The sequence below is a fragment of the Callionymus lyra genome, chromosome 19 (assembly GCF_982586985.1).
Source record: "Callionymus lyra chromosome 19, fCalLyr1.hap1.1, whole genome shotgun sequence".
NCBI classification, from domain to species: Eukaryota; Metazoa; Chordata; class Actinopteri; order Syngnathiformes; family Callionymidae; genus Callionymus; species Callionymus lyra.
The window spans coordinates 17,294,728-17,313,610 of NC_141836.1; the positions used below are offsets into that span (position 1 = coordinate 17,294,728).

General features: G+C 42.2%; 1 protein-coding gene across 7 annotated transcripts in view; it reads left to right on the forward strand.

Annotated features, from left to right (window-relative positions):
* agrn (agrin) overlaps nt 1-18,883 on the forward strand; it is a 236,399-nt gene that overhangs the window by 204,972 nt on the left and 12,544 nt on the right. For all 7 annotated transcript variants that reach the window (XM_087780707.1, XM_087780708.1, XM_087780709.1 and 4 more), the window contains 12 exons: nt 122-236; nt 1,445-1,564; nt 1,669-2,052; nt 3,757-3,949; nt 5,191-5,406; nt 5,691-5,920; nt 6,110-6,244; nt 10,543-10,633; nt 10,874-11,038; nt 11,106-11,217; nt 15,540-15,656; nt 17,361-17,544. In XM_087780707.1, the coding sequence (XP_087636833.1) occupies nt 122-236; nt 1,445-1,564; nt 1,669-2,052; nt 3,757-3,949; nt 5,191-5,406; nt 5,691-5,920; nt 6,110-6,244; nt 10,543-10,633; nt 10,874-11,038; nt 11,106-11,217; nt 15,540-15,656; nt 17,361-17,544 (2,062 nt within the window). The remainder of the gene's footprint in view (nt 1-121; nt 237-1,444; nt 1,565-1,668; nt 2,053-3,756; nt 3,950-5,190; nt 5,407-5,690; nt 5,921-6,109; nt 6,245-10,542; nt 10,634-10,873; nt 11,039-11,105; nt 11,218-15,539; nt 15,657-17,360; nt 17,545-18,883) is intronic.

Sequence of the window (18,883 nt, forward strand, 5' to 3'; positions counted from 1 at the left end):
CGGCTGGTGTAATTGGTGTCGTGGCAGTGCCATCGAAAAGCTCATTACTCGCCTACATGATTACCTCTTCGCCTCCATGTCCACTCTGAACCCCTCTTTCTCCTCCGCCTCTTCTCTGCAGCTCAATGAGTTGTTCAGGAAGTCAGGGGTGCGCAAGGACTTCATGAGCGTTCGTGTCCGTAACCTGGCGCCCAGCAACTCCATCCTGGCCTTCGTGGAAGCCCACTTCAGACCAGGTAAGAAGAACATTCAAATAGAATAAATGAAGACAAGACTCAAGACCCAAGACCTTTAAGACCAAGACCATAGAATAAATAAAGATAAGACCAAGACCTTAGACTCTTAAGACGAAGACCATAAAATAATTTAAGACAAGACCCAAGACCCAAGACCTTACGATCAAGGCCATGGACTGAAAAAGACAAGACAATGATCATGGACAGTCAATAACTAGAGCAAAGTCTGTTGTGACTAAGACAAGACCAAGAGAAGACCAAGACCATAGACCTTCAAGACCAATACCCTAGACTGTTCAGACCAAGACAAGGACAAGACCATAGAATAAAAAAGACAAGACAAGGATCATGGACAGTCAAGAACTGGAGGAACTAGGAGACAAAGACATGACTAAATCCAAGACTAAGACCAAGACCACAGACCACAGACCACAGACCACAGACCACAGACCTCCAAGACCAAGACAAGACCCTCCTGTGGACCTTCAAATCCAAGACAAGACAAAGACCCTATACTGTTCAGACCAAGAATAAAGACCATAGACCATCAAGATCATCATGACCATCAAGACCATTGCCCGTCAAGGACAAGAATAAGACCATAGTCTGTAGGACGAGAGCAGATAAAAATGCCTTTTTTTCTTAAAGTTTACATTTTAGCCAAAGCCAGGCATAAACCATTTATCTTGTGCTATACCATTTAGTTTTACCATTTTTTGGTGGAAGAATATCTTCCATTTTGCCAGCTCAATATCATTTAGTAAACTAATATATAATGTTCAACTTGCATAAAATGGAATTACACTCTCATCATTACATATTTGGCAAGAATTCCAAGAACATTACTTGTAACATTTTTTTTCTTCACTTAATCAATGATTAAGTTGTATTTTGAGTCTCAAATTTCCTCTTCATCTGGGCTGCGTTCCCTGCCCTTCAAACTTTTATCCGAAGCAACCGATGTCGTTAAGTGGCCCTCCTTTGTGGCCTCTAAAGCGAACATCTGCGGCGAGCATTATGAGAGCAATTCATCTAGTGAAAGCTGGACAACAAGCAGGTGGAGGACAAGTGAACCCCGGGGACCCTCAACCTGTCACACACAGGGTTTTCTAATACATCTACTGTGCGACTAAAGAAGCGCAACTCCCGTGTTTGTTCTGGAGAGCTCCTGTGAGGCCTTGTCCTGAGCGCCTCTTTATTCACCCTAGATACACGCTTCACTGTGGAGGATATCGAAGGGGATCTGATCAAGCAGCTGAAGGCCTCCAAAGACGCCGGCATTTCCGTGTCTAAGCCAGAGGAGGAGAATATTCGCTTCAATAATTACGGTAATTTAAAAAATGGGGGGATTATTTAAATGGACTTCAATCCAAAATCCCTGAAATGCAGGCTCATCACGTTGACTTTTCTCCATCACTTTTCCCCTCCTCAGGCTTGTCGTCTGTTCCCTTCTTCACCACCACTGCCACCGTGACCACGGCGGCCCCCACCACCACCACCACCCCCGCCAGGCTGCAGACCACCGCGCCCTACATCACCCGCCGACCCCCGGGGACGACCCGCAGGCCCTTTGTCCACAGGCGCACCACCACGTCCATGCCGGCTACCACGCCGCCACCCACCACCACCACCGCCGCCGCACCCATGACCACCGCTGCACCGCCTCCCGCCACCACCGTCGCTCACAGAGCCCACAAGAAACCTCTGAAGGCGTGCGATTCCCACCCCTGTCTCCACGGCGGAACCTGCGAGGAGGACGGGTCCGACTTCAGCTGTAAATGTCCTGCAGGGCGAGGAGGCTCAGTGTGTGAGAAGGGTACGTCAAGCTAAGTTTTATTCGTATCTTTGTATCTCCATGTGAGACACCCGTTAGTGCCCGGGGTTAAAAGGCGTCTCTAAATGTGGGCCACTAGTGGTTCTACTTTTAGCTTCCCAGAGGAATTCAGTAAATTGACAGCTATGGGCTCAACTCTTTTTACACCAGACTGATTTTGATTATGAGTAACTGGCATGAAAAAGGTTTGACTTTCATCTGGATTTAGAAACATTTCGTCATTTACTAGAATGGCTGCTGTTCATGAGCCTAGTTCAGAACAAAACACTTTACCCTTTTAAACGGTAAACAATCAAAATCAGAAAATAAAGCAATTCAATGTGACTCAAAAATCAAAATTTAAATACACCAACACTGCAACCTGACTCATTGATTAAATTGTACGCTTTGTTTTTAGGAAGTGAATTGACTTCCTTGTCAGAGGTATCAATGCATTTTTAGCTCTCCACGCTTTGTTTTCTCCCTTCAATCTCCCCTGAACCTTTGCATACCAGGAGAAAGTGTGAAAAATAAATTGGTGTTTTCATCTAGAGCAGGTGGGCAAGTACATTTCCTAAGGGGCCGCATTTTATATTGTAGTTGTTGTGAGGGGCTGTCGCGCCAAAAGATTGAATCCAGAATCCAGCGGGAAAAAAGCGCTCAATGGTTGGAAACTACCATATATACTGTATCTATATAGCAGTTATTAATGTATAGATGTGTATTATTCAATTATTTTATTTTAGTATGCCTTGGAGAAAAAAAGTGTAATTGTTCAAGGAAATAAAAACAAACTAAATATGGGTATTTTAAATAGATATTTAAATTATATATATATATATGTGGATGTGTATAATGGGTAACCTGGTTTAAATTTCTAAAAGCAAAATGTCAAAACATTTTTTAACGTTTTATTTTTATTTTATTTGTTGACCAAATACATTTATAAAAGATAATCATTTTTAATTTAATTTGTATTTAATTTGTTTTCATAAAACTGTCACTGTAACAAGGGTTCATTTTAATTAGGCTTTTATAGTTAAAAAATGCTTCAAACATGTACAAAAGAAAGACTCAACTGTCTCATCTTTCACCCCAGTTTCAATCTTTTCCCAATTATTTCCACAAGAAGAGAGAAAAACAAGGTGTCGAGCAGTTATGAGTTGACAAGACCCCCTTGAAATATCGGGGATGTTCACGCGTACTGAAGTCAACAACCGGCTGGTATATGGAAGATAAAATAGTGAATCTTTCTAAATCCACATTTCTCTTTTGTTAATCCTTCCCAGCGAAAGCGTTTAAGATGCTTTTTCCATGGCTGGATCTTAACAAACGTGACACTAATTGCTTCGACGGAGACAAGGTGGTAAGAATCAGCACATGATGGCGAGTAAATGACCATCTGCACAGCAGCGCCATTAGATCCATCAAGTCAGCGGGATGAAGGGATGCTGCCATTTTGCTCAGAACAATGGACAGCCTGAGAATTAAACTGGAGGATGACGGCACTTATTGATTTGGGGAAATGGTTGTGTGCCTGGGACTTGAGAGCATATTCTTCACTTGGAAAAATACATAGATGAGAATATTGTAGATTAACATGCACAGCAGCTTCACTTCATTACACACATTAGACGCTGATTATAACATAATGAAGTAAATGCCCTGCTAATGAATGGTCCGCCATCTGTCTTCATTCCTCCACAGTGATTAAGTATTTCATTCCGTCGTTCGGGGGCCAGTCCTACTTGGCCTTCCATACCATGACCGCCTACCACACGGTCCGCATCGCCATGGAGTTCAGGGCATCGGAGAAGAACGGAATTCTGCTCTACAACGGCCAGGAGGGAAAGAAAGACTTCATTTCTCTGGCTCTGGTCGACGGCAGGGTCGAGCTCCGGTGAGTCGGGTCGCGGTCTGGACACTCAAACTTTGACACAGCAGAGCCAACGAATGCAAAGATCCCCCAGAGAGGACTCACACGAAAAAGTGTAAACGTAAAATGCATCTGGTCAATTTACAGAGTAAAACACACAGGTGTTGAATTCCTTAACACCTGTTAATAAAGTAAACTTCTTACTTCTTAACCGGAGCGTGAGCACGTTAACACATCCCTCTGTTGCATCAGAACTTCCGCACACTTTCCATGCGTCACTTTTCTAAGCATGTTTCTAAGAATGTTTCTAAGCATGTTTATCTCATAGTGTTAGAGTTACAAGAGTGGAGTCAAAGTTACAGGTGAGCGACTGCTAAAGATGAGCAATACAAAAACTGGCATCATTGAGTATTTCATTGAAAAATACCTCCAAAACAAATACGGTTCTGGACTCCCAAGATTAAAATAAGAGAAAATATTAGAGTCTAAGTATAAATGGAAATCATAATTTATGTGTGTAATAAGATGAAAAATAACCAACATATGGTTTCTGTTTACTTTCTTGAGCTGTTTCAGAGTTGGTGGAGAAGGTAGAGATTTTATCTACCCTCTGCCATAGGAATGTCTCATGAGCCCTCGATCAGAGATGAAATGCAGTCTTAGAAAAGCTACAATTCCATCCACGATGATATTGACACCTCCAGTTTGCTTGTCTTTGCTAACATTTCCAAGTCTGTCAGATCTATGCACCAGTGAGGTCAGCATCTAGAGAATTAGGATCTTCGGAAACTTCACTGCCTATGATGAAGTTTAAAAAAGTCTCTTAGAAGCCAGAAAACGATACTTTCGGACCGTGATAACGTACAAATCAGGCGCAGCTTTGATGTGAAGGCTTTAAAGCGCAATTTACGGAAAGTCTGCAGATCATTATCATGAGTGCAAAAACATCAGTATGTGTGTGAGGTCTTCATCTTAAACAAGGTTCATTTCTGAACCCACTGCCGGGGTGTTAATCAAAGGGTGGACGGAATTGGAGTCCAATAGATTTTCTGTCCGTCTGGGCTCAAGATTATATTTCACCGGTTAAGTACATTTTACAATCTGGAACAGAAAGTCTGTACAAGTGTCATGAGAACACATAGATATCTGAAGGAGACCACTGGAAGTATCAAGTCTTTCTGTGTCAATCCCACACCTTTGATACATGATTGACACTTGTCTTCGAGTCTTCTATCTAAAGCTGCTCTCGTGTTTTGGTTCTTAAGGTTCAACACGGGTTCAGGGACCGGTACCGCGGTCAGCAAAGTCCAGATCAACCACGGCCGCTGGCATCAGCTGGTGGTCACTCGCAACCGCCGCAACGCCATCCTCAGCGTGGACAACGAGCCGCACGTCACCGGCCAGAGCCCCCGTGGAACTGACGGCCTGAACCTGGACACCCACCTGTTTATCGGCGGCGTCACGGAGGAGATGAAGCAAGAGTACGACGGTCTTGTTAATGCTTAGTTGGAAAATGTTGGGTGGGAGGTTAATGACAGAATGTTTTCTTCTTTTAAAATGATTAGAGACAATTTGAAGATAGACAGACACTCAGTTGCTTGTTTGAATTTATAGAAAATTTACAGACAATTTAAAGGTCTCAATCAACTTTGGACTGTGGAAGGAAACTGGAATTAACCCACCCAAGCGCAGGAAGAGCCTTCACATGTACTTCATAAAAATAATTACCTTTCTAATAATTATCGTCTCTCCGTCCGTCTCTCAGTGTCAAAGAGAGGACCGGTGTGGACGCGGGTCTGGTGGGCTGCGTCCGCCTGCTGGACATCAACAACCGAGTGTTGAATCTGCAGGAGGCCGGCGGCGACAGCCTGTTCGGCAGCGGCGTGGGCGAGTGTGGCAACAACCCCTGTCTCCCAAACCCGTGCAAGAACGGAGCGACATGTCAGGTTAAGGAGGCGGAGATGTTCCACTGCAAGTGCACCAAAGGATTCTGGGGTACGTAGCAAGCGCTGCAGAAAAATGATGCTGGTGCATAAACCACATTTGAAGAAGCTTTTCAATGGATGGCCTCAAAAGTTAACGATTAGTCTTGTTCATAGTTGTTTCATTAAGAGTTCGAAAAAAGTAACATTGTCAGATAAAATGAAAAGAAAAAATTTAATTCGTGATATAATGTGTTTGCAGGACCAACATGTGCCGATGTCCACGACCCTTGTGAGCCCAACCGATGCCACCCGTCCTCCCAGTGCCAGGCCCTGCCAGAGGGAGGGTACAAGTGTGAATGTCCGATGGGACGCGAAGGAATCCATTGCGAGAAAGGTAAGGCAACTCGTCGGCCATGATGTGAGCAACCTGATAACAATTATGACGACAGTTTCACTTGATATAAATTGATACATAATGAATATAATTTGAAAATATTAAAGTAGTTTTTTTTAATAAAATTGTCTGCTTTTATACAAAATCTCAACTAATAAATAGCTGATGATGAGTTTTAAAAGGTGGACAATCTAGGAAAAAGTTGTCAAAATGGCAATTTGAGACATTTGATGACTTTAAAAGAAGTGGGGTCAAATATTTACAGTGTGATCTTACCAAGAGCTATAGGAATCTCTGACATTAACCGTCTATATCTTCGACCAGTACAACAAAAATCTAATATTTATTTTCCAATATTTAGGAAATATCATTGACATTTAGCAGCTTTGCTTTGTTTTTAGTTTACTTATTAAAATATTTTGCAGTCTCTTGTTAAATAATCACGTAGAAAAAGTCTGTATTCTGTACTTTAGTTATTTAATTGGCTGCTCTCAACAACAACAACAAAAAGAATAGAATTTACAACATACAACACATGTTTATGTGGGTTTGCTCTCTGTGTTCTTTCATCTCCCCCCGTCTTCTACTGGATTATAAACAAGAACATACTTTCAACATCAAATAAAAGATTGAGACAATTTATTTGAAGTCAAACTTTCATAAAAAAAAACTCCTCCAGCACCAACTCTGGGTCTCAATCAAGTGTTAAACCAGAGCATCAGTTCAATTTGCTTCTCTTGGATGACGGATCCAGTCCACAACATCACCCACTTCAGTGTTTGCCTCGCTTTCTTTCCACATTCCCCGCATCTGGGTTGCTACAACAAGATCAAACGAGAAGGGAAGTCGGCTTGTGTCGTCAGGGTGGGTGGAGAATGGAGCGATGCGGATTTCTTAACTACGGCGGTTGATTAGCCCCTTCGAGCCATGACAGTGTCAGATGAGCCACGCTTGTTTGCCAAATAAACTGCTGCACAGGCTTTCTCCGGGTCCCTCCGTCCCCGTCTATCCGCCCACAGGTGTGGTGTTCAAACATGTTTTGCCGCCGCTTAGCTCCACACGACAGAGTCGGGCACAACTGGGAGAGAAACCCAGCGCTCGCCTCGTCCGCTTTTGAAGCTCATCATTAGTGCATCGCTCCTGTTTTCAAAACCCTGTTGTCGTTTTCCGCCTTCTGCTTTCAAAAGTTCTGTCACGGCGACAGAAAATTACTTTGGTAAGGATCTTTTACACGTAGACATTGAGAGCGAGAGACATGAGATGGTTGTTGGTCCGCACAGATGTATAGTTTTTTTCCCGGGAGAATCAATGAGATGACTAATGGCGTCACTCTTGGCTTCCCGCGGTGACTAATGGCAGCGTCAGTCAGAAGGTGTCGGCCTCAGACAGGAGCTGACAGATAAAACGGAAGCAACCTGTGACACGGTTGAAAAGATGAGGCCGCTCGGAGCAGACGTCTGGAGGTGAAGTGGTCACAATATAGGTGTGTGCATGATTAACTCTCCTCCGTTCAGCCTCTCTTTGTTGTTATCAAGGACCGTTCTTGCCGGCGTTGGGAGAGAAATTCACTGGACGAGCCAAACTGATGCTTTAAATTATAACAAGCCGGTCTTGAAAATGTCCAGGCCTTGAAGACCTCATTAAAAAGCTGCATAAATACTTAAGTAGCTCAGCCGATGCCTAAAGCTGATGTTGGTTAAATATATATAACACATGGACAATAAATTAAAGCTGTTAATCAACTAGAGTTGTTAATCTGAGACCCCGAAGCATATTTAAGGATGTCCATGAGAGGACGAAATGTGTCGTCTACCCAAATGGTTGCCTAGCAACCAAAACACAGACCTGATTCACTGGATGGAGATAGTAAAAATGCGCTTAAATTTGCGCAGCTCGGGCGATGCGTTCAATGATAGGGAGCGAGAGTTTCTTTGGAAAGAACATTTGGACTTGTTTTTCCTGGAGTGTTTTCTTGAGTTGATTGTTCAGCAAGTGAGTTGGAAAATGATAATGTTCTCGCCGGAAGCTTGATTGGGCAGAGTTATGTCAAGTGTTGAGCACTGACTCAAAACCATGAGTCATGCAAGTGTCAGACTTTGGTCCGGAAATGCAACCATTTGGACGTTTTCACTTCATTGTTAGTAGACAAACTGAATAATAAAGGTCGAGGAGTGAAGATTTGTGCGTTTACAAATATATAAAACAGTTCAATGTTTAATGTAACATCTCACTTTTCTTATTCATATCACTTAAAAGTTCTTAACAGATGAAGATCTTCTGTTGTAACAGCATCAAATACTCTCAGTAAGTTTGAATAAAATATTTAGAAAGTAGGGACAGAAGCGCTCACTTAGTCCATTTCCTAGAGTCTCAAAATAAAGCCAGATGTCCTGTATTTAAAAGTCACGAAAGTGTTGAGCCACCCAGTCTTCTCACCCGGCAGAGTTATCATCCACCATGACAGCATTAACACTTTCTGCTGTGTCCGTCATCCAATTCCATCCTGTCTTGTCAAAAACTTTCCCCTGTCATTTCCTCACCCGTCAAAGATATTGTCTTCCTCTGGAAACTGCAGAAGGTTCCTGCCTGTACTTTCTGTCTTTGTGTCGCCCCCAAACTGATCCCCGGATAAATAAATAACCCAACTTTTTCAAAACATGTCATCACGGTTCTCACACAACCCTCTGTATTTATGACTTATTATTTTGATTTGATTTTGAGACAGTTGGAGTGACAACACTGCCCCTAGAGGTTGATATGTCCATGCAATGACAACATCAGGCTTATTTTATGGTTAACAAGCATCTTATGACCGCGCTGCCTTAGCTAGCTTATTCTTCTTAAGCAAATTCTACAAATCAATTTTAGCCACTTACTTATATATCAGTGTGATCTTGTCCACTATCTGTACATTTTAATGCTTGTCCATGAAGCGTCTACTGTAGATTACGTCAGGGGACGCCAACTTTTTTGTATGACCGGTTTCATGTCTGAGTTATTAACATGGACAACCTTCAGATAAAAACAGCAAAAATTAAAAGTGCATTTAGTGCATGAAAAATACATCTTTTTTAAATAAAGCTGACTCAGCAAGAGCTCTGGACTAGTTTATCTGCAACAAAAGTTTATTCATTAATTTGTAGCCAGTTTACAGACATGAAAATAATTAATAACAGTTTAATAACAATTGCCTTCTGCTCCGGGGTTATGGACCATTGTTTTAAAGTAGTAGTAAAAACGAATGTGTTTGTGGTATCCCTTGTGTTGTCTCCGAGTCAATATGAACAGCCCCTGCCACTGCATATGTATTTATGGAAGCCAGGGCCTTCGGGTCTGTTATTAATAAACTGAAGTCATTATGAACGTGCACACCAGTTAATCCCATATTGCACTGCAACAGAGGTGATTGTGATTATAATAAGACAATTATTTGACTTTTTCCATAAGAGTATTTTTTTAAAAAGACGTATTTCTTAACACCCTCAAGTCTGTATTTTCTGGAATTACCTCTGAACAAAAAGTCAATGACCACAACACATCTTTCAGCGCCGCTTCCAAGACTTTATATTGGCTTTTCAAGCACAGGATCACTATGAAAACTTTTTCTTGGTCGCTCCACTTATTCAGGCGGCAGGACCTCTGGTGACTTATTGATTATGTTTCACATGAGGGGGAATAGAAAACTCCCTTCTCACTTCTCAGTGAGAAACTGATCTTTTTTTTTTTCCTCTCTTTTAAAGTTCAGTTTAGAGCTCGATTCCCCGCTGTCCGTGCAAGACTATTTTTCTCTCCCCTCCATGCTGCTCGCCATCATCATTAGAAACTCCTCTGCACAAAAGCTAATTAGCTTTCTCTTCGCCGTCTGCCTCCTCATCCCGACTCCACTCAGCTAATCCCGGCCAATTACGAATAAAAGCTCCGTTGCCGGCTACATAGGTATTTGTGTTTCTTTGTGTGTGAGCCGCTGTTGCCGCCATCTTTCTTGAAGAGAAAACGCCGTGCGTCCGTGCCCTCGGGGGCGGCACCGATGCCACGAAGGTGTTGCCGCCTGTCAGAAGTACGACGCCGCACCATTCAGCCGACGTCAAGCGCTAACATCTCAACTGTAGTCGGGATATGACGGCGTGTTATTGGACTGACATGAAGTGTTTTTTTTTATTTTTATTTTTTTTCGGGAAGTTCTCAAAAGAATCTCTTTATCCCCGGGCTATGAACGAAAAATCCATCTCTTTCAATAATGCTGCTCTTTGGAAATGCACACTGCTGGAATTTTAAACAATCTGTTTGTGTGTTCCCAGTGACGGAGCGGAGAGGAGCGTACATGCCCCAGTTTAATGGAGACTCGTTCCTGGAGTTGAAGGGGCTTCATCTCTACGGCCACGATCTGAGGTGGGTCATGTGTCCGCGTTGATCCGGGAACACGCGGTTTTTCTGAAATTGTATTTTTTTTATTCGTCCCTGAGTCTTGATAACATGAGGTTTTCTATCTGCCGAGCGTGTTTGTGCGCCCGAGGCAAAGAGACCTTCTTTAAAAATTGAATGGGATTGAGGACGAGCCTCCGAGCTCGCGGATTATCGGCCGCCTTCAGCTGAGGACCTCGATCATGAATCATTTGTTTCTCCTCGCAGACAAAAGGTCAGCATGACCGTCGTGCTCATGGCCAACGACTCCAACGGCCTCATCTTCTACAACGGGCAGAAGTCCGACGGCAAGGGCGACTTCATCTCCCTGTCGCTCAATGAGGGGGTCCTCGAGTTCCGCTACGACCTGGGCAAAGGTCCCGCCACCATCAGGTTTGATTCCCCGATCCTAATGCCTCATAAGCTCAAACCCTGCTCACGATAAAAACATGTGGTTCAGGAGTCGAGACAGGATCCAGCTCAACGTCTGGAACACCGTCAACCTGGAACGCTCCAACCGCAAGGGAGAGATCGAGGTCAACAAGAAGAACGCCGTCCGTGGAGAAGCCCCGGTAAGAAGGAGCGAGGGGTGCTGGGGTGCCGGGGGGGTCGCTTGCTAATGTTTTCAGGCGTTCAGCATGCAGGGCTTTCGCTGTGTTCTTGTGACAAATGGACTGTACGTGTGCGTCCCATCTCATCATCGCCTTCAACTTGCCTCCCAGCACAGTTGAATCAGCAAACGCCCCTTCTGTTCTTTGCTGAGTGCCGCACAACACGAAGACGCTCTACAACACCCCCCTACCCCCCTCCCATCAAAGTCCCAGCTCCACATGTAAAGAGCCATTTTGACGTGCTGTCTTAATTCCACCAGTCTAATAATCCGCAGCCTTCCGCCTTTCATCTTCCTGTTTGAAACTGAAGATAGAAGTTGCTCACAATGAGCAAAAATAGACGCGGATATGAAGCGGGTTTTCGAGACGCCCCGCCTTCTGAGGTGGTGTGTCTGGAGCGGTGGAAGCAGATGAAGGAGATAGTGGCGAGCACGATGAAGCTTCACGTCTGAAGCAATAAGGCTGGCAGATGCTTCTAAATGAAGGCCATCTAAGAGCGGGATAAAGCAGCTGATGATATTAAACAGCGTAATATGTGATTATGAACAAGCACTCTGCACTGGAATAACAGCGCTCTAGTTTCTCCTTCGCCGCCGCCGTGCTTTACACCAGCAACAGAGGCACAAATCTTATTAAAGGGGCGCGAGTAGAGGGGCGGGGGGGGAGATGAGCAGCTGCCTAGTTATAGAGCTCACTCCGAAGATCCCATCCAGCATCTCTCAGCTCTCCCACTCCTTTTCTTTTTTTAAAAAAACAAGCAGGAAGACACTGAACACTCTTATCATATCTAAGGCACATACATGAACATGTACGGACATATGACGCCACACGCCGCGGGTTCTTATCTGATCAAAGATGGCCGCACTTTCAAAGGAACACAGAAGGATGTGTATGAAAACAGGCAGCAGTTTGACGATGAGGTCTAGCAGAGGGCCACGACTCACCATCCTTCAGCCTCATTTTACGACAGCATGTGCTTCATGCATGGCTTTTGTGTGCACGCAGTGTGTGTTTTTACTGCAAATTGTCTTTCCTTCACTGGTGCTTTGGTTTTAATGAGCCCGTGTTGAATTTATATGCATGCTTGACAACATGTACACCGTCACGATGTCTGTATGTAGTTTAGTTCAGGTGCGTACAAGATGAAAGAGAAGAGAAGGTAGAGATGAGAACAAACAAAAATAGAAATGCTGCATTTTATTGTCATCTGCTCTCTGTTTCTAGTTTTAAATATTTTCTTTAATAACTTCAGTTAGAAATATGTGTAATAGGTGTTTTATGTGACTGTTTACGTGAGTATTGGCATAATTCAAATTATTTTATTAAGGATTAATTAAGTATTTTATTTTCAATGCATTATCTCATCTTGTTAGTATACATTATATGTGTACATTTTTATATATGTATACAAATCCAACTATTTCTAACTATAATCAAACAATTTTCAACTGTAATCAAACAATTTTCAACTGAAATCCAACAATTTTCAACTGAAATCAAACTATTTTCAACTGTAAACAAACCATTTTCAAATGTGATAAAAACTATTTTAAAATGTTATCATCGATTTTCAGCTGTATTTTAAAAAAAATCAACTGAAATCAAACTATTTTCAACTCTAATCAAACTATTTTAACTGTAAACAAACCATTTTCAAATGTGATAAAAACTATTTTAAAATGTTATCATCGATTTTCAGCTGTATTTAAAAAAAATTCAACTGAAATCAAACTATTTTCAACTCTAATCAAACAATTTTCAACTGTAATCAATTTTCAACTATAATCAAACTATTAAAAACTGTTATTTATCTTTTTTAAACTTTAATCAAACAATTTTCAACTGTAAACAACAATATGAGTCAGAACTTACATTTTTAAAAAACTGTAAGTGCATAAAAAGTTAGTAAAAGCTAATATTTTGGTTGAGTAACAGCTAAGAAGTCATTGTTCCACCTGTAAAAAACATAATTTCACTATATGTTAGGTCTCTATAGCTCCGACAGGGTGTTAGCTAACTTTGTAAATAAGATTGAATGATATATCCTTCATGTGCAACTGCATGCAGAATATTAAAGTTCATGTAAGTGGAGTCTTCTGCTCGCCAGAGCATGTGGATGTTGTGTTTCATTCACGTTGGTCTGGAGCTCTGCATGTCCTACCTGAGCACAGATGCCTCCCTTAATAACTCTCTTCCTCCTTATTGTTTTTCTTTCTCTATGATGTGCTGTCTGGAAATAAGAAATCACGCAAGGTAATGAGACAAGTCCCAGTCACACCTTAGTTCATATTTCATTTGCGCTGCTCACCACCTCGATCCACTCTCACTCATGGCCACTCAGCAAGAGCAGCGAGTAAGAGGTGCTTATTCAGAGTGACAGGGAACTTAGGCTGTGACAGTTCTATTTAAAAAAAAAGAAGAAAAAAAAGCCATCTCACAAGCCCATATACACAGTAGTGGCAACGTGCTAAAAGAACACGGTTTGGCTTTCACCTCGGTCCATCTGCTGTGGGGGTGGAAAGGGTGTGAAGGCGGGAGGAAAGGAGGCAGCCATCTCTGCGATGGCCATTGTTTTTAAAGCAACAAAGAAAGGTCTTCATTAGTCTAGCGTAGGTGGGCACATCATGGACGTGAGCGCGAAGACAGCGGAGGCAAGCGCAGGGGAGGGAATCTACCGTCAAAGACAGCGAGGTGTCAAGCCAACGCCACTTGTTCTTTTGTCATCTGCTCTGTGTTTTTTTGTTTTTTTCCCACAAACAGTAATGGCTCATATCATAAAAAGCCGCTCACTCTTTCACCCACTCCATCGCAGATAACAACACAAACAAGCATCGATGAAAATCACCTCACAGAAACCAGCTTGTCTCCTCCAGCAGGTGCAGAATATGATCTTCCGCAGAACAAAACCAGCCATAATCTGGCGTGAAGCTCCAAAAAACAAGGTTGCTTTATGAACTCTTGTGAATCCACACATCAGGGTCTGAGTAGTTTCTGGGACGAGCGCCCGAGGATCCGCCCTGTGGTTGATGGAGGCTACACTTTCTCCTCCGGTAGCCCAGGTTTCCCACCTTGTTATTATTGGAAGAAGCTGGAGGTGCAGCAACACATCCCGAAGCGTCAGTCAAGCACCGGTGCTTCTCGCACTCCAAATCCTGAACGCAAAGCCGACGCCAACTTTCTCCGCCTCGTATTTGGCCTCTTCCATCATTTCTACAGCAATTAACTCCACTTCATGCCTCCAGCAATTACTGTCCTACATTTTAAAAAAAGCCCACTAATTCTTCTAAAGTGGGCCGACTTTTGCCGGTAAAATAATCCGGCAACACCTTCGCAAATACAAAAACAATCGTCTCAAAGGTGTAAAGAATCCGATTTCATAGCTACAATTAATGTCAGGGTTCCTCCGTAAGTTAAGCTCGAGTCCTGCTGTGTGTGTTTGCGTCTCGGTGATTATTGAACTCTCTCACAGACAGACTTAATCAATTCTGTTGTTATGAAGAGTGAGTGCATCGATGTGGAAGGAAGGTAGACACTTCTGAGGGATTAAAATACAGATATTTTCTAAAGCCACAATCCACGTAATGGTTTATCCTCTCTTCAGACTCAACTCTTTCACCTAAAGCTGTAGCAATGGAAAGCATTATGACCCCGAAAGTGAGGCAAAGTTCTTAAGAACGGCGAGTAAATATCAAACAGTAATCCGTTGTCAGAGTTGACATAAAAGGTTTGTTTAAACTGTTCAATTGGTTTATGAGTAATAACCTTCTCCCCTCACGACTCCTGCTTTTGAATTGAAGTTAAAAAAAAAAATGTGAGAAATTTTGTTCCCTCTGTGACTTTTTGGCAGTTTAAGAGAAAAGCGAGGAAAGAAATGACTGATTTATTTTAAATAAAAAATGTACACTTTGTCTCACACCCTCTCAGTAAACTCAACCGTGAAAATTTGGAAATAATTTGCAGTCGATCAATGGATCGTGCACTGGTTGTTCAGTAGTTATTGTACTAACATGTTGCTTAACTCCTCATCCATGTGTTTCTTTGTGTTTATGAACGTTATAACAGGGCAGACCTTTACAGCAAATTGAAATGAACTCTTGTCACTAAAGAGTTGAAATTGAGCTCATGGGGCAGTTTGTGAAAAAACAGTCAGACAGGCTCAGACATTTAATCGTTCATCTTTTCTAGTCGAGCACTGACGTTGTCAGAAGGCACTTTGCAACATGAGGTTTCGAAGGAACTCCTGCCCTCACCTTAAACGTGTGTCTTCTCTCTTTCCCCATCAGAACCTTCACGTAGATCTCAACCTGAAAGAGTCTCTCTTTGTGGGCGGCGCTCCGGACTACAGCCGACTGGCGCGAGCAGCCGCCCTCACCGAGGGCTTCAAGGGAACCGTCCAAAAGGTAATTTTCTATCCGTCATTCTGCGACGTCCACTTCTGACCAGTTCCTCGACAGTCGAGTGGAAAGTCCAGCTTCATGAGCTGCTACTGTGACAGCCGTCGTCTCTGCTCATTTGGATTAGCATGAGCTAAAAATAGAGTAGATATCTTGAAGTGGGTCCATTCTGCTCGTCTTAGATCTCTCTCCGACAGGCTTCCAGTCCTCTCCTCCAATGTCAAGTAAAAAGGCTCATCTCAGAAGTGCCAGAAATAACCAGGCAGAACAAAAGCTGGATGGTTCTGTTTGCTGGAACTTGTCATTAGTTGTCGTCCCCCCACTGTCTGGAGTCTGGAGCAAATCAAAAGTTAAATGTGCCGTTTGTCTCCCTCGACCCATGGGGAGTTTGTTAATTATGAGAAAGCTGCTTTGCATTCTCCGTTTGATGTGCTGCTTAACTGTCTTGTTTACACCCTGTTCCTCTGCAGACACGGAGATCATGGGAGATTAGAGCGTCCCGTGTCCACCGCTGTAGATTTAACGCAAATGATGATCGCATGCAGGAGTCACGGCTCATGAATCACGTCGAATCACATTCAGAAACTCTCAGATGAGTTGGCTGTTAATTGCTGGAATATCATTATTAGAAGTGTTAACTGAGCGAAGTCAAATACTGTAACTTCAACAGTGAATCAAAGGAGGTCAAACAACAATTAAAATACTCGAGACTTGAAGTGTTAAACTCAATCACTGAAGGGGACAAAATGTATATTTACAAAACAAGACGTCTGATGTTGACATTGTCTTGGTTCAATTTATAATTACCGTATTTTCCGCACTATAAGGCGCAATTAAAAGCCTTTACATTTCTCAAAAAACGACAGAGCACCTTATATATGAACATTACCTGGTGGGTGACTTGTTTACGAGGGCGGGATTACTTCATTGCGTCATCACGGGGTAGGATTAAAGCGCACGTTACATCATGACGGACGTCTATGGAGTGAGATTACTGCCACCGGCTTGAGCGAGTGTGTCTTAGTTGTTGTACACTCAAAACATTCAGAACGCTTAATAAAGTTTGACTTTATCTGACTGTTTTGTTGACATTCCCTTTAGCACAGCTTTATCTAGTGGAAGCATAACTCAACCCCAGTCAAAGATTTGACTGTATCTTTTATTCTATGCACCTTATAATTATTATTATATTTATGAAAACAGTTCTAAAATAGGTCATTCATTGAAGGTGTGCCTTATAATCCGATGCACCTAATTTTGTTTGTTTTTCCTCCTTCATATAAGAAATTCATAATCTGTCTCTTGTCTTATATTAAACACTGAGCTCTTTATAGGTCAACATATCAACATGAACAATAATCTGCTTTCATTCTGAGTCATCCATCCATCACTTGGCTGAATGGGTTCTTGGTGCATGAGTTGAACATGTTGTTCTACACATGTAACAAAGAACATTCGTGTTCAGTCGAGCACGTCTGAAAAACAGGACTTTGGCCACTTTAGTGTGGATTTGCGCTTCAGTGGGCGGAAGATTAACGTCATGCTGTATGATCCTGCGTCAGTGGTGAGTCAGAGGTCAGAAAACGGAAAAGGAAAAGGTCATTTCTACAGCTTTACCTTCGCACCTGTCTCTAGATAACACACATAGGAAGTTGAAAACTATCCAAACTAAGCCGGAGATTGATTTTCCCCCCAACATTATGTCTCCAGATCACCCTGATGGGAACTCCAATCCTCAGAGAGGAGAACGCTGTACGCTCCAGTGATGTGGCCATGTTCCAGGGCCACCCTTGTTCCCAGGAGCCCTGCCATAACGGTGGACGCTGCAACCCCCTGCTGGACACTTACGAGTGTATTTGCCAGAGCGGGTTCTCCGGAGGACACTGTGGGAACGGTGAGTGTCTTTGCTCAAAGTGTTGTGTAACAGCTGGTTAATACTTAGGTAGACTCTACCCGATACATATACATGGTGTTGTATGTCTTCTAGCCGCTACACTACAATAATTTTAATTCAATTTCAATTCAGTTTTTTTGAAGTGTCAAATCATTTGTAATTCACAAGTAATCTCAGTACACTTTACATTTTGAACTACTTTATGAGAGATGGGAAAAGCAGTGCAATCATACTTTCTTTTAACAGGCAGAAACCTTGAGCACAACCAGACGTTTCCCCATGTCTGGAAAAGTTGCACTTTTTATCATTTTTTTTATACAAAATATTTTTTCCAAATCTAATACTTCAACTCATTTCTTTGTCAAAATAATGTCTGTGCTAAACTTGAAGTTTAAAACAAAAAGGATAATTTATTTTATCAATGAAACATTTACAATTAAATAACCGTCTTATTATTTTTTAAATTCAAATATATTTGTAAGAAATCATTAAAATATATGATATTATTTGTCACAAATAGAACACCTGGGTCTTGTTTAAAAAGCTCATATTAAAGCAACCACAGGTAATATTTAAAAAGTTGTTTCTGGCGACCCCACTTGTCAGAAAAGTGTAACTGCCATCGCCAAAAATTGCATTAGTATTTGTGTACAAAATGAGATAAAGGCTCGTAATGTGTATCCTCTTATCTTCCTGGTCATTGGAGAAAGTCTCAGTACTTTAAATGAAAACAGTGCTGTATAGTAGTTCGGTGGTCACATGACACAGAACCTCTGGGCGGTTCGTCCATACAAAGTTACTTGGTGAAAGGCCTAAAATAATATGTGGAAATGAGTTTTACTGTATGTCATGGCTATTCAAAATTAAAACGCTGATGCAGGAAAATATATTTGTCAAACATTGGGCTAGAAAGTTACGTACTGCTGCTTTAATAATGCTTAATGCCTAGTTGTATACTAGTCATTTCAAAATGTTAATTTATTTATATATTTCTTCATTTAAAGTGTGGATGGCATTTAACTGAATCATAAGAACAGGAAACATGAACCTGCTGACCTCTACTATCTCCATGTTTCTCAAGCAGTTTGTTTGACTTTATTGTTGGCGGCCACCGCCGTTTGTCCTTCGCCGCCACCGCGCTGACATATTGTTTTCACACTAAAGCAGCAGTTATGAAAATGATGAAACGTGTCAATGGAATATTCATGAAATGATCGTTTTTTAAGAGTTGCCGGCGTCTTTCATCATCCGTGAGTCACCCAGCCAAACATACACAACCCCTCTCTGATCTGCTTCCATCCCAGCCTCGGCTGCAGCCATTAACCTTGCACACATTCGT